Source organism: Drosophila willistoni (genome assembly GCF_018902025.1).
Source record: "Drosophila willistoni isolate 14030-0811.24 chromosome 2L unlocalized genomic scaffold, UCI_dwil_1.1 Seg139, whole genome shotgun sequence".
In the NCBI taxonomy this organism is placed as follows: Eukaryota; Metazoa; Arthropoda; class Insecta; order Diptera; family Drosophilidae; genus Drosophila; species Drosophila willistoni.
Window position 1 is genome coordinate 148,583 of NW_025814046.1, and position 15,459 is coordinate 164,041.

General features: G+C 35.8%; 2 protein-coding genes across 5 annotated transcripts in view; one reads left to right on the forward strand and one right to left on the reverse strand.

Moving 5' to 3' along the window:
- The window catches only part of LOC6638446 (nephrin), an 86,294-nt gene that overhangs the window by 11,128 nt on the left and 59,707 nt on the right, over positions 1 to 15,459 (forward strand). For 2 of the 4 annotated variants that reach the window (XM_023177329.2, XM_023177336.2), the window contains exon 3: positions 978 to 998. The exons of the other annotated variants lie outside the window; for them this stretch is intronic. In XM_023177329.2, coding sequence (XP_023033097.1) covers positions 978 to 998 — 21 coding nt within the window. The remainder of the gene's footprint in view (positions 1 to 977; positions 999 to 15,459) is intronic. 4 annotated transcript variants of the gene reach the window in all.
- Positions 13,107 to 13,634, reverse strand: LOC124459798 (proteasome maturation protein-like). The gene has a single exon (XM_047009445.1). The coding sequence runs from the start codon at positions 13,566 to 13,568 to the stop codon at positions 13,170 to 13,172; it is 399 nt and encodes a 132-aa protein (XP_046865401.1). The 5' UTR covers positions 13,569 to 13,634; the 3' UTR covers positions 13,107 to 13,169.

A 15,459-nucleotide genomic window follows, 5' to 3' on the forward strand; every position in this document is an offset into this window, starting at 1 on the left:
CGATGCCTTTATCATCATCATCATCACGATGTTGTAAACCAAACTTTCTCTGGCCACTGTGTAACCAAGTACAAGTCTTTGCCACTCCTTCAACTCCAGACATTGCTGCAGCGGTCTGTCTGTTGAATGGCTGCCCCAGGGCAGAGGATTGCATAGTCTTCCGCTTGCTTGCACAACATTTTAATGGCAAAGTTCTCTAAGCGTGTGTGTGTGGGTTTTTCATAAATTTATATATATTACAAATATACATATATAAATGTTAGATTTTGCTTATGAGTGTGTATGTGTATTTTGTATGTTTTCAATTCAATTTTCATTGTTGCGTTCGGCAAAAAACAAACAAACTTTTCACTTTAGCATTTCAATGTTTTCCAAGTTAACTGCAACTCCCCCCTTTTCATGCCCCGCCATGCTCAATGCTTGCCACAAACCACTTCCCGTCATTTTTTTTGCTCCTTTTTTTCTGGTCTGTTTGTTTCTTGGTGTAGTTCCGCCTTGGCGGGGCATAAAAGTATTTATCGCATTTCTATGAAAACAACGTACTCAAAATTTTGCTGGCTAAAAACTTTGAAATTATGTTTGGCTTGCCGCTTCAATTTTACTACCACGATGAGTAGAGAGAGAGAGGTGGGGAGGGAGGTGCGTTGTCTTGGTGGAAGGTGGCTGAAAAGTTTTTGCCATGCAGCTTTATAAATGCTTATTTAGAGGCATATCTGATGAGTTAAGTTTGTAAACTTCTTTGGCCACACTCTGATTTAGATATATCCTTCATCCTGAAGAAGAAGTTGAGGCCTGAGCAAAAGTTTTGCTTCTCCATAAAGGATTTTCCTTTGAGATTTTCCCGATTAATTTGCTCTAATGATCACTAAATTGAGTCGGCGTATAAATTTTCATATTCATTTTCCTTTTAATTGTGTATTTTCGTTTAATTTTCTTTTAATTTAATTTGTTTATTTTTCTTTTACATTTTTTTTCAGCTTTACTTAATCTTTTGGCTGGTAAGTTAAATTTTTGTTTTTTCTTTTATTTCTTATTATTGATAAACATTTCTGACCACGACCAAGCCCAAACAATTTCAAACTGATTTGCGGGCAACAGCTGAAACCACGCCCACCCACCAACAAGCCAATAGAGGTGGGCTGATGTGTGGGGGGTATCAGCTTTGTGATGAAAGATATTGAGAAAAAAAATGGGGAAAAGTCAAGCATCGGTGGCACAAAAGGGGCAAAAATCGAGGGAAAATACCAAAACAACTTTCTTTCAGCTGGTCAAAAAAGTGATGGGCGAATGACTGTGTGTGTGTGTGTGTAGTTAGCCGAAAAACTTTCGCCACTGATTCAACTTGAAAGACGACGGAAAAATTTCTCTACTGTTGGCCGCCTTCTCAACATTTTTTCTTCCTCTCTTTGCCTTTCCTGTTTGTTGGCAGCCGAAAACTGACATACAAAAAAAAAAAACGAAAAGTGGAAGAAGATGTGACAAAGAGCCGATGAAGGAGCTATATGAGGGTGAAAGCCGTGTGTTGCTGAAGGGGAAGAGCACTGACATCGCGTTGAATGACAACACAACGCTCAACGTTGAGCGTCGTTGAGGACAAAGTCGTTGAGTTTGTCAACATTTTTTTTTTGTTTGTGTGTTTGGTCTGCATGGATATGGAGTAGCCCACTTACCACAGCGAACGAACGAACTTCACTTCGCTTTTTTTTTCCTACCCCTCAGTCCTTTCATTTGGTTTCGACTTTTCTTTTTGCCTTCATTTATTTCATGGTTTTGGCAAGGACATTTATCATCTTTGCTCTTCCTCTGTCACCCTATAAGGGTCACGCCCCCTTTACTAGCCATTACCAGACACCCTCCCAACCGTCCCATCATCGAGTTGATTTCTCTATGAAAGGAAAGAATCTTAAATAGATTCAGATTTCTTATTTTATTCATAGACTTTTTTCTTTGGGTTGAAAAGGAATATTCAAGTCTACTTGAAATTTATTTGCACTTATTAGCCTTGACAGTTGAGCTGCAGCCCTCTAATAGGGATTGCCCACAATGTTAGGCTATAGTATTTTCAATAAAACCAAAAATCTTCCTTCAAACAGTCACCACTAATGAACAAATAAGGCTTAATGTTGCCACACAAAACGAAAATAAAAGCCAACCTTAATAAATCACAGTGAACCAAAAGAAATAATACAAATACGCAACAAAAAAAAAAAAAGAAGGAAAACAGAAGGGAAAATACCAAACAAAACGAAAAAAAGCCGAGAATCAAGCAAAGGAAAATAATTTTCATGTTTGACTCATGAGATTTTCTACGCAAATTCCCCAACAACAAGATGTCTAAATACAAGAAAAAAGACAAGGGGGAAATACAAAAATAACAACACAATAAAACCACATACTGACATGGGCGTAGTTTAAGCAGGGAACAATCAGGTAATTTCAATTTACAAATATTTTGTACATGATTTTAAACTCTAGTTTCATTACAAAAATGGAATTTCAAACGCCTTTAAGAATTAAATCTTAATAGAAAACTTTCTTTACTTGGTGTTTAATGATTTAAATTGGCTTTCAAAACTGAAATTTAACTTCAACATTGCGCCTAACTTTTCTTGGTGATAGAAATTAACGACTTTGGAAAGAATAATTTCTCTTCACTTGATCTTGTTTTTGGGACTTTGGACTTTGCTTAATATAAAATTTTTAAATTATATATACGGTCTATTTTCTTGGTGATGAATATTGAATACTTCTCTTGTAAAAGAAAATACCTTCACGTCGTTAAAATTGGTTTATTGGTTTATATTATCAATATTTAAATATATTTAAGTCCATATTATATACCAAAAAGTTTCCTCAATAATTAACTACCTTTTAGTTTTTCAATTCTAGTAAATTTTCGTTGGTTTTGTATCCTTTTGTCCATTGTTGTTTCTATTCAACTAAAGAGTGGTATATATCGATACCTTAAAAATATAGAATTAAAAAAACTTCTGAACATTTTCTTACAATACACAACACTTGTTCGAGAGAAAATATTACCATACTTACGACTGTTCCTATTGAGTTGTTTCAGACCCTTTCTTTTGATCAGATGAAAGATGTTTCTTATAAAACAATCTGTTTGAAGAAATTTCAAAACTAGAAATTACAATTTTCTATAAAGAAAAACTCCAGAAGAGAGAGCACTACACAAATTTAAAATACCTTTTAACAGCGATGGATCTGGCATCCAATAACAGGGGATCGATGGCCAAAAAAATGAAAATTGGATTAGGAAAGTTAAGTAGTCACAAATTATTCTTTTCTTAATCATTCTCTAATGATAACTACGATTTACAATATAAATGGCTCAAAAACATTCCTAACAATGAGGGTGAAAGTCCATTTAATGATATTATTATATTATATTATCTTTTATATTATTTTTTGAGCTCATTATAATTGCGTAACTTATTAGCCCTACTTAAGCCCCAAAGGCAAAATGTTTTCAACACACAAAACTTTAAGCAACTTTGACCTACACCCATGCCAGGCAGGATCATCCAGACAGCCACCAGATGATGATTGGCCCAAAAAACCTAATTCAAGAAGTGTATATGCTCTTAGAGAATGAAAAATTTTGCGCATTTTTTAAGTTCAAGTAACAGAAACAGAATGAAAAGGAAAAATATATATATTTTGTTGGTGAAATTTCCATGAATTATCTATGTAAATCTTTAAGGTTGTTGTTTTTTTTTTATATTTAGGTATATATATATTTTTTTGCTTCTTGCTAATCTCTTTAAAAGAAAAACTGTGGAAAATCAAACAACTTTGCTGAGCTCATACTTCAAGGATGAGAACAAAACGGGAGATAGACTTTGGCTGTGGACATGCTGTGGACTTTATTGTCCTGGAACTGGCAACTATTATGCTTTGTTAATCGGCTTAGCCAGTTTTTTTTTTTTTTTCTTCTGTTTTTGTTTTATTTTTTGTCCTGCCTAGTTTCTGTTGCTGTTGCTGTTACTAGACAAAGCCAAGAGCTCAGACAAACACAAGAAGGTTGTAGGAGTTTTAGCCTCTAAAAGATGTTGCCATGTGGTCTGTTGGGGTATCCTAAAATGTGGAGGTATCTATCTGTGGGTGTGTGTGTGTGTGTGTGTGTGACATTGTTCATTTGTCGCACGCGCCATAAACTCAGACCACAAGCTCTTGATGCTTCCACCTGAGCGACTGAAGAAATGAGTAGATTGTTCGTCTTCCATTTTGCTCTTCACTTCTCATCTGGCTTTGTTTTTGTGGCCTGCCTAAGACCTACCCACCCATTAGGAACTACTACTCCCTTGGTGGCATCCACACACACCACACACACACACACACACACACACACACACGGAAAAATTGTTCTCTGTGTCTGTGTATTTTTCGTTAGGATTCCGTGTGGAATTTGATACTTGATTATTTGTTGCTGCCCTCAAGCGTGCATAATATATCAAAGCGGCCTCAACCGTCAACTCATCTCTCGTTCTTCAACTCCAATCCCAATCCCAGACTCAGTTTCGGTTCCAGTTCCTTGTCATGTGTGGTGTGTGTGTGTGTGTAGACAACATCATGTGTTGGCAGGCGTCGGCTTGGTGTTTTTAGTTACATTTTAGTGTTGGCCGCATAATAAATAAATAAATAAGCAGTTGCCGACGCCGCTTTCTGTTGCCTTTTCATACCTGCCCGAGGGTCCTGTCAGCTCCTTTCGTGCATGCCACGGCCTCGTTTCGTATGCTAAAGAGTCTTGGCCAAAAAAAAAACAAGAAAATCTTTTCCCCTCTCTGTGTGTCTCTCTTTCTCTCTCTTTCTTTCTGCCTCTTAGTCTCTTTAAGTTTTTCTTGTTATTGCGGCAAAAAGTTGTTCATTAATCTTTGGCACTTTTTTTTGCGGATTTACATACTTGAGCGTTGACTTTTCAGATTTTTTACTTATTTTTATTTAAATTAAATTTGCCAGCCAACTTACGAGTTGAAGAAAAATACATTCTCCTAAACATTAGCAATTTATGTTTATGTTTAAAGACTTATAAAAAACAGAGCAAAAACTACAAAAAAATGGAAATAAAAATAAAGCCAAACTTTTCTCACATACTGCAAAAAAATTATACAAACACCGAACCAAAAAAAAAGTTGACAAACAAAAAACTTTTCATATAAAATAGAAGGCGGCTGACTATAAAAAAATAAATAAAGACAAAGTTTTGTAGCATAAAAAATATAAAATAAAATAAAATTCGGGAATAATGTTTATGTTGCATTTAAAGTTTTGGAGCCCCAAAAAACAAAAAAAAAAAGTTTGTCTAGTTGCACATTAATTTTTATTGATTTTCCCACACACAAAAATTAACAACAAATTTCTTTTCTGGGATGGGGGTAACCAAGTAATCCTAGCAATTTGCTGCAGGACTCTAATCATAAGTTCACGTAACAGGCAAATGCATTCAGCTGAGCGAGAGAAAGAGAGAGTGAGAGAGAGAGAGAGAGAGAGAGAAGAAGTGGAAGGAGAAGTAAGACAGGTAGCTTTGTCTTTTGGGCAGCTCCTTAAGAGCTTAGAGACCCAAAGCCTTATGGCAAAGTTCTGTAACTGGCAACTGTAACTTGCAATTGCTAATGTTAGGGACTCAGAATTAAGCCTACTGCACACACACACAAACACACACACACGCACAGAGGTATATATATGTGCATTCATAACAATTTGTCGGCCAAAAAGTTGCATTTGCTCTCTATCTCTCTGTCTATGCCTTTTCGCAATTCTTGTTGCAATTGTTATACAACATTTAAGACCATTTGCATACAAAATCTAAATTAAAATTTGAATGCCGACTGACGAACTGGCAACAAACTTGCTATCTCTTTCTTTTTTTTCTCTCCCTCTTTTCTAATTAGAAAACAAGGAGCAGAGACTTCTTCTCTTCGTTAATTAAACATGTAATTGTTGCCAAAACGAACGAAAAAGCAAAGATTGCATGTTTGCATACATCTTTTGTGAGTGAGAACGAAACACTAATAGAGAAAACGAGAAGGTAGAAAGGAAGAAAAAGAGAATAAGCAAGAGACATGGAGATATGTATGTATATATACCTATGACGTGTTGTAAATCTAGGAATTTGGCTTCGCTATGACTCGAGCTTAAGGAATCTGTTGCAAGTTATAATTCTGTAACTTAGAGTTACTAAACTATGTAATGAGAGGGAGTAAGAATGTTAGTTTGACATGTGAAAGACACAAAAAAATTTAAACACAAGTTGGTATTTAATAAAATTAATCTAGATATTCACGCTGCAAGGTGAACTTTGCCTGTATATGACAAGAAATTTGGAAATTCCTTAAGTTGCATTAAAGTTTTGTTAATTCTTGGAAAACATTTTCAGTAAAAATAAATAAATCGTTAAATCATTAGATTCCATACGAAATAATTATTTAGTTGCATGGGTTTTTAATACTCAGTAGAGTATTGTGTTAAGAAATAGGACTGCCAGATGGTGTTATGCTAAGAATTCAGTAAAAATGTAGAATGACTTTCCTTTTACGTTCCCGCCACTGAGACGACTAAACATGGGTCAAAAACGAAGCTTTCTTGCTTAATTTACTTGAACAGTTTGAAAAACAAACTCCCTTAAAAGTCATTTAATGGAATAGTCATGCCTTGGCGGAAGCCTTGTCTCAGTTGGTTTTAATTAACTGTTGACCTTAACCCTTCTAATTTCTAAGTACTTTAAATATATATTCTTTAATTTTGCTAGTGTGTGAAAAAATTTAATTCATCCGCATAGAATGATTTTCACTTAAAGAATGTATTTCAACTCTTTAATAATTTAAGATTATATATTTTTTATTAGAGATCGGCTGACATTATTAGGATTTTGAATAATGGATGCTATCATACGGTGGGTTTGGGGATGAAAAATGGGAGAATTACACCCCAAAAAGTATGCGATAGAATGGAAATATATTAATTTTTTCATAATATTAAAAACTGCCATTATAAACTATTTTTGCTCGATGAGTTTTTTTTTCTAAATTTCTTTATATGTTGCATTATAGTGAATTCTCGACCGCTTTATTGCATTGCAAAGATCAAAGTTGGCCCATTTCATAGCCCTTAAAACGTTGATAGTTGTTGACGTTAACAATTGAAAAGACTGATAATTATCTTATTAGTAACTACATTAGTAATGTTTTATGTGCATCGAATTTTAAGACTTTTCTTGATTTATAAACAACAATGGCAGAGACATTTTCAGCAAAATAACCAAAATAGATTATGCTTTATAACAGATTAATTAGCTTTGCTTTATAATAGATTAATTAGGGAGCTCTTTCTTTTAAATTCAATTTATATACAGGTCTGCAGGTCTTTTCTGTAAGTAAGTTACAATTTAGGAAACAAATGTCCTTCTGAGACATAAGTCCTTTTACTTAACATATTCATTAAGGAAGTCTTTATTTTAACATTTACCTAAAAAATACTTAATAATTAGTAGAAATGTAATTATTTTTTTTAGCTATTTTCTCCCTCCAAAATTTGAGCATATGTGGAAAAGGCATTTTCATTCCCATTGAACGAATGAATAAAAATAGCAATGCAAATAGTTGCCTTCTATTGGCAATTAGAAATGCGGTTAGCCGCGTTGCTCTGCGGTTGTTTGGGATGAGAACAAAGGAATCTCTGAATCTCGGGTTTGAGTGCTGGAATCCTCCCATCAATACGCTGTCCAGTTCTGTCACTGTCAGTAGATGGGAACTATTACAATTTTACAATTCAATTTCGCTTTTATTTTGCTGGCATTTTTTTTTTGTGCAATTGTGTACGAACATAGTTGTACTTAGACTTGTAGAACAACACCAGCAACCACCCACCACCCAATCCACTCTGGACCCACCCACATTTTATTGCTTCAAATTGTTTGTAGCCATTTCGCATTTGTGCCGCCCGGCTGCACATCAGCGACGTAGAAACATTTAACTTTGTGCAACATGACGACAAAAAAGGACTCCAAAGGAGGCAACAAAAAAAGGGAAATGAATGGAATGGAGGATGAAGAGAGCGACAGAGAGAGAGAGAGAGAGCAAAAGCAACTAAAACCAACTACACTTAAAAACTAAAACTAAAACACAGCGCACAACACACACACATACAGACAAGAAAAAAAAGTTGTCAACTCTACAAAACAAGAGTTGAATGAAGCTAGAAAAGGAGTTGGAGTGGGAGTAGGAGTTGCAGTTGTAGTGAGAACTGATGGCAGCTCCTGTTTCAGTTTTTAGTTCGAGTCAAGTTTCGCGCACTTCGTCTGCGACACGGCCAAAAGAACATTGTAAAACGGGCCAAGTGAGCACACAGAAATGGCCAGAAAGAAGCAAAAAAAATTGGAGAAAAAATAAAGAAAACACTAAAAGCACATTTCAGTTTGAACTGAACCCGCACATCTAACCAGGGCCAAATGAAATTGCCAACGTGAAAGTGTAGAAGGAAAACAAAAAAGGAACAAAAAAAAAACTGGCTACGGGATCCTAGGGGAATGCCAAGGTGCCAAGATGCCAAAGGGGTTTGGTGTACGGGGTTTGGGGTTCAGTTCTGTCGTCCATGGTGCGTTTGCCGCCTGTTAAACTGAAAAGTAAACGAACAAAATGTTAAATCAAAGCTAAACAAAAGAAGCGGAACATGGCCAACGCAGCGGAGAGAGACTTTTCCTACTGCTGCTGGCTTAAGGTGCAACCAAGCCAAGCCAGTCGAAGCATGGCAAAGAGAGATGAAGAGGCCTTTCGGGTAGATGCCAATGACTTGAAGATGGAGTAGTTGCCATTCAACTTGAACTTTTCACTTTATTTTAGGAGACTGCGTTTAATCTTTGGTATAAACATCTATTTTTATTTAATAAATATTAATACACTTTTCGCATTCTACTCTTTATTGTTTGTCGCATATTGTTTATATCTTTTGGCATTGTTAAAGCACTTTCCATACTGAGAGAGTCCCCAGACGAAAATCCAATGCATTGTTTTCCTTGGGCTTAGGTGTGAAAAGGCTATACAATAAACAGGCACACACATACAGATAGCTCCTTTCCCTTTCCCGCCCACTACACGCCACGCTTAAAGTGTCCAATATTGTCCGCGGTATTGTTATCCTGTATTTGTGGCCCCTTAACGTATGCTGTTAAAATATAATCATGACTATTGGCTATTTAATATTTCAGTTCTCATTGGGAATTATACAAGGTGCTAAATTATAGAAGTTAAACTATTTGCTCCTAGTTTTCAGAGATTTGTTCCCCAAATATTTTAAGAACTAAGATCCAAATTCAATGTTGCTTCCTTTTTCGAATTTGTTTGGTTCTTTACTTCAGGCGGTCAAATCTTAGAGTCTATTAATTTGTAGCAATTGATGAATTGATCATAAAACTTAGGGCTTAACTTCGAATCGAACTAAACTATAAAAAATAAACATTTGATTGTCTTTGATCATTTAAAGTTTTATATAATTAAAATGCAGAAAATTAGAAAATAATTCTATATTCTATATTGATTGCTTTTTCAAGATAGAATGAACCAAACAAATTGGCATATACAAAATAATTGAGATGATTTAGCATTCTACTCAAAGTTCATACCAAAAAAATTAATTTAAAGCAACCACCCACAAGAGTTAATCAAATAGCTAACCACAATATACATACATACAAACACCTCGTTTGGTTATTGATATGATTACAAAATATTGCATAAATTACTTACAGAATATGAAATCGGTTTCGAAATTGAAAATCAGCAATGACCAAATATATAGAACCACTGTAACTTATTGCGGTAGCTTTTTGCTTTATTATCCAAACAATGCACGTAGGCGATGGCACAAAACATAACGCCAATGGGCACAAAAATAACATGCCATAACCTGAAACCATATACAAAGAGGAAGTATGTAGAAATATATATACATATATGTATATAAGTACATGGTGTATGTATATGCTATAGGTGATATGTCATCCAACCAGGCTGCCAAGCAGCAATTGCCCACGCAAACATGGCTTACGAATGAAAGAAGAGGAAAAAAAAAGGGTACAAAGCCATGACATAATATTCTTTCCTCCTCCATGCACGTAAGAACATGCTTAACCAGACAATCAGGCATAAAGTAGCCCACAATTTCCAGCAGCTTTGCTTATGCCTTCAAAATTTTCTTCTTTTCACTGGCTTTTTCGTATATTTTGCATGCGAATTTGGATTTTTTTTCTTTGGGCAGACGGCAACAGTTGGACAATGAAAATGAAAATGGGAAGAAGGCAAATGAAATTATTGAAAAGGCATGAAAGAGATGGGGAGAGAGACTTTCTTGTTTTTTTGCTTTTGATGTGCCTGGCAGGAGATTTATTTCTTCTTTGTTTTTTTTTGGCAATTTTTCTTATCGGATTTGGCTTTAAGCAAATTTTCAATAAAACCTTTTGAAATTAAATTTATTATTTATTTCTGAGAAAAATAAAAATTCTATACCAATTAAATCGTTTGCCGCATTGAATTGTGGGCCTTACTCAATCAGTTGTGTTGAGTCTAGACACAGATAGAAATATGTACACATCTATATATATTCTATATGTAAAGATGTGCACATTTCTTGGTTTAGTTATTGTCTGTGTGTAAAAGTATAATCAAATCATAACCATTACATAAACAAACACAGACGTGTCTCTTCTGCTATCTGACTGCTTTCTGTGTGTAGTAAAGGTTGGGGAAAAAGGTTCCAGGGAAAAGAAAGTTATAGAACACAAAAGACAGTTAAACGCCGACAAATCCCTAACATTCATTTAATCGTAACTCTGCCGAATAAAAAGAAGGGCACCAAAAAAAAAAAACAAATGGCAGGGGTAACAAACAAAACAAACAAACAAGAAAACGATGCAGACAAACATTCGCAGTAGGCCAAACAAATGTAAAAAGGATAAAAACCTTAAGAACCGTAGAACGACATATGGGGATACGCAGCAACCCGGCAAAAGCAGTCAGACAAAGAGGCGTCTCCAATGCTAAGGCACAGGCACGGCAAAGGAACACACACACACAAACACACACAATTGTTTAAACCAAACTGCGTACAATAGAACACGAAAAAAAGCGAACATAAAAAAAGTTGCCGAGTTCTTAGATTTAAGAAAGGACTAGGAGATACCCTTTTGTTTTTTAATTCATTGACAGTTTGTCGTTGGTTATGTCTTTGTTTTTTCATGTGTAAGTTTTGTTTAGTTTTTTAGGCCTCTTAGCATATTATAGCATACTTTTCCGCTGATTGTAGACTATTTTCTTACTCCAGCTTTGTCTTTGAAAATTTTCAATCTTTAATGCAATATTAGGGAAAATTGTATTTACATATATATATATATATATCTTTAGGAATGTACGATTTCCACGACTTTATGCTTGCTTTAGACTCTCTATTGGTGGTTCAAAAAAACATCATTATATCAGTTTGGCCGACTGCAAAAACAGATATTGCATTTAATCCTCAACTTAATATACAATTCATAGTTTTTCATTTTGGGATAAATTTGTAATAGCAGTAAAAAAGAAGACCTCAAAACTAAATCAAGACTTGGAAGTTTTACATACAAATTAAATTAAATTGAAAGTGTTTTCTATTTTCGGTTTGATTCGAATCAATTTGACGCCGAATGGGAGGAATATAGAGGAATAGAATTACAATCAGCTTAATATATAGCATACATTTTATCTATTTCATATAACCTACTTAATGAAATGATTACAGGGTATGGTAAAGGAAAGAAACGATGAAAAGCCTGCGACAAAGCCTTGAGCCGTGAGCCGAACCTGTCCCTAACCCAGGGCTCAATCTTGGCGTCACGTGCTGACTATGTGTATGTGCCCGTGAGTGTGTGTGTGTGTGGGTGTGTTGAGATGTGATGTGAGCCCTAAAGTAGACTACATACAATATATATGTTTATACATCTGGTATGTAGTAGGAGGGATATGGCACGTCTTAAGTGAGACTGTTGCTTCGCCTCGCGCCTTTTGCTTTTAATGGTGCAGCCACAACAACAATTGTTATGCCAAGCCACGCCCATGGCGTAGTCAGCCCTTCAGCCACATTTTGTTTGTTTCCCATTTCCCATTTTCTCTTTTTTTTTCTTTTTTTAAATGCTACTTTCACGCAAAATTTAATTTGAATGACATTTGTGGGCGAAACTACTTGCTGAGAAGAAAACGAAACAAAGACAAGACAAGCAGACTCTGCGGATTGAGGACTGTGAGTCATGTAATTGACAGTGAAATATTTGCAGAAATTGATAAACATCAAATTAAAAATGTTTTATGTTTTAACGTTTATGCCATAAACCAAAGGGCAGAATCTAAACCACATTACAGCATAGACCAGTTCCGACCAGACCAGACCAGTAAATAAAGCCGCATAAAAGGCCATAAACGATTGTTGGCCCCAAAATAAAAAAAACAACAGAAATACACTCTGAATGGTGATAAACGCACAGACAAAAACGCTGAAAGATTCATAGAGGGACGAGAGATAGAGAAGAAGAGGAAAAGCTCGATTTGGCCACAGACAATTTTGCAATTTAAAATGTTGGCAAAAATAAATAATTTGTATAAATAGACACACACACACACTGGGAGACAGGCCAGAGAAATGCACATATATACATAGATTGCATTTGGCAGATTAGGATGCCACGCCCACTATACCCCACCTCCACCACAAAGCCGTTTCACCCTTCTCTCAAATTCCCTGGTGGGCCTCGTGTTACCGCCCTGATAACAGCAAATAAGTGGAATGTTGCCTTCGTTGGCAAAGATTAATGGTCTTTTGTGTGTCTAATTTCGATTTGATTTTAATGGAAATGGTTGATTACCAGTTTCAGTCTAAAATTAAATTGGAATCAATTTTTGATATGGGTTAAAAATTGAATTTGCAGTGTTGTGATTGAATTATGTATACAACCCCAAAAAAAGGCAAACAACTGAAGCGTATAAAAGTTAAAATGTTAAACCAAATAGATTAAATAATAATCTCACGCTTAGAGCTTAGAGTTGGTAGTGGAAAACACACATTAGTACTTAGTTGTTCTAAGGTTTATTGAAAATATAGAAACTATGATGAAAAGCTACACCAAATTAGTATTAGTCCTTATATATACCAAATGCTTTCTCAACCACTTTATGCGGTGGAGACATATCCTCCATATACTCTGGCAAATTCATGAAATCTTCATAGAATATTGTATCACAACGTCCAGTTAGAATATCATCCATTAGATTGCTAGATGCCAGAAATGGCAAACGGCCCACACGCTTTGCAGCAAAACGATCCATATTGATGCGCAAGGGTACGGCTAGACCTAGACTATCGCGTCCCCGTCTCATATCTTGAATATGCTGTTCATCGTGAAATTTGCGCTCTGAATGGTATAATAAAGAACTTTCGATACTAGACAAGCAATTCGAACTGCCTGGCAATGTGGCAGCAGAAGATCCTTGCAAAAATTCAGATTGTTTTATTTTTTTTGAAACGAATTCCATTTTTGTATACAATAAATATTGAACTGAACGTTTTTCACTTATATAGGACTGAAATATTTCAAAGAAATTTCAAAGCCTTCTAAGTATCAAGTAGAAGTTTTCGAACTCACCTTCTTTAAAGTACAATTTTCGAATTTTGTTTCAAAAGTCATATTTTGGTTTGATAAAGAGTTTTTTTACAGGATTCACCCGCAAATTACTGTTAATATTGACTTAATTAAGGAAATCTTTGGACCGCTTATGAAGTTATAGCATACTTTTCAGCTAAATGCAGAGAATTGCATTCCAGAATCTTTCTACCTCTCTGCATTTGTGATTATTGCTGAATATGAAATACCACAGCGTCTTTAAAAAAAAATAAATCTATGCTCTTCTAAAAACGTATTTCTATATTTTGACTTCAAATTACTATGTGACAAAATTCTCGAGAAGTTTTTAAATCTCTTATTAATATTTAGCTGAACACATATATTGTATAAAGCAAATTTCCGTTCAAATAGGAAAGTCAACATTATTCATATTTTTCTTTAGCCAAGAGACAAAAAAACCGCCGGACACCAAATGCAATTTGAGTCAACTCTTGTCCGGGTTTCGCTTGCCTGAACATTACAATGTGGCTAAAGGGGTTAAACTGAGTGGGTACTAGAATTTTTGCATGTGGCAATGAGACGAAGAGATAAAAGCGTGGGAACGAAAGGGGGAGTTGAGCTACACCGCAGGACAACGACAAACAGGACGAGTTTTGTGCAGTTTGTTGTTTTCAGCTTGTAGTCGTAAAAAGCCAAAAATGGGTTATATACTATTCCAACTAGGCGCACAACACGCACACACACACAGAGAGGCACAAAAGCTCCGTTGACAAGGACAACGATGACATTAGGGGGAGGGGGCAGTGCGGATGGTAGGCCCACCTACGATGACGATGAAACAGCAGTTGAACTTTTGACCCCCTCAAGCATAGCACAAAAGACATGCCCAGCAACGAAATGGAACCCAAAACTAAATTCATTCTCCTCCCCCATCACAAAGTTGGCTAAGAAGAAGAATTTACGGAAAAATAACTAAGGCAAAACAAGGGGAGTAAAAAAAAATATAAAAAAATTTGCATAATTTTTGAATGCAGGCAGGCAGGTCGGGGGTACCCTCAAAAACCAAAAAGAGTCAAGTTTTTCGTCGGCCCATCCGTTGTCTGTGTTGACTTTCACACAGAGTCTCTGTTCTTTTTGTTGTTGTTGTTGTTGTTGGTCATGTTGTCTGCGCACTGACTGTGTAAAATGCTCATAAATAAATGAACATGGGGCCAATGGCTAACGGCCTAGCCAAGTTTCCCTTCTCCCCCCTCTTCTTTTCTACGCGTCTCTTCCTATGGACATATATGAACTGTTCTGTTCTGTACTGTCCTTCTCAAAGTCACTGGCCCCAAAAACTTGGGCCTAGACTCGGGGCATTTATGCCGCGTTGAAACAGCACAAAATAACATGAAATAAATAATAACTTCGTGTTTTCCTCCCCCCGTTTTTTGGTTCCTGCATTTTCATTTAACTGCTTTTATGCTGTATATGAGAGGTTTCCTACAGATTTTTTGCATTTGTAGATGGCGGCAATGACTCTGGAGCAGTTTGGGTTTGAGTTAATTAAAATTTAAAAGCCGCCACTCGTGCGGGAATTGTGCAATCGCAATTGCCCATTGTACAGAATGTATCCAAAATGTGTAAAAGTTGTGCCAGTTGCAACTATAACTGTTACTATTATGACCGCCGACGCCGACGCCATTGCTTTCCTCTACGGTTACTGTTATGGCCCATGTTAAATGTACATGAAGGCGGTGGCGGCATCGTTGGTGATTGTTGTAGTTGTAGTTATAGCATTTTTATTGTGCATATCAAATTTT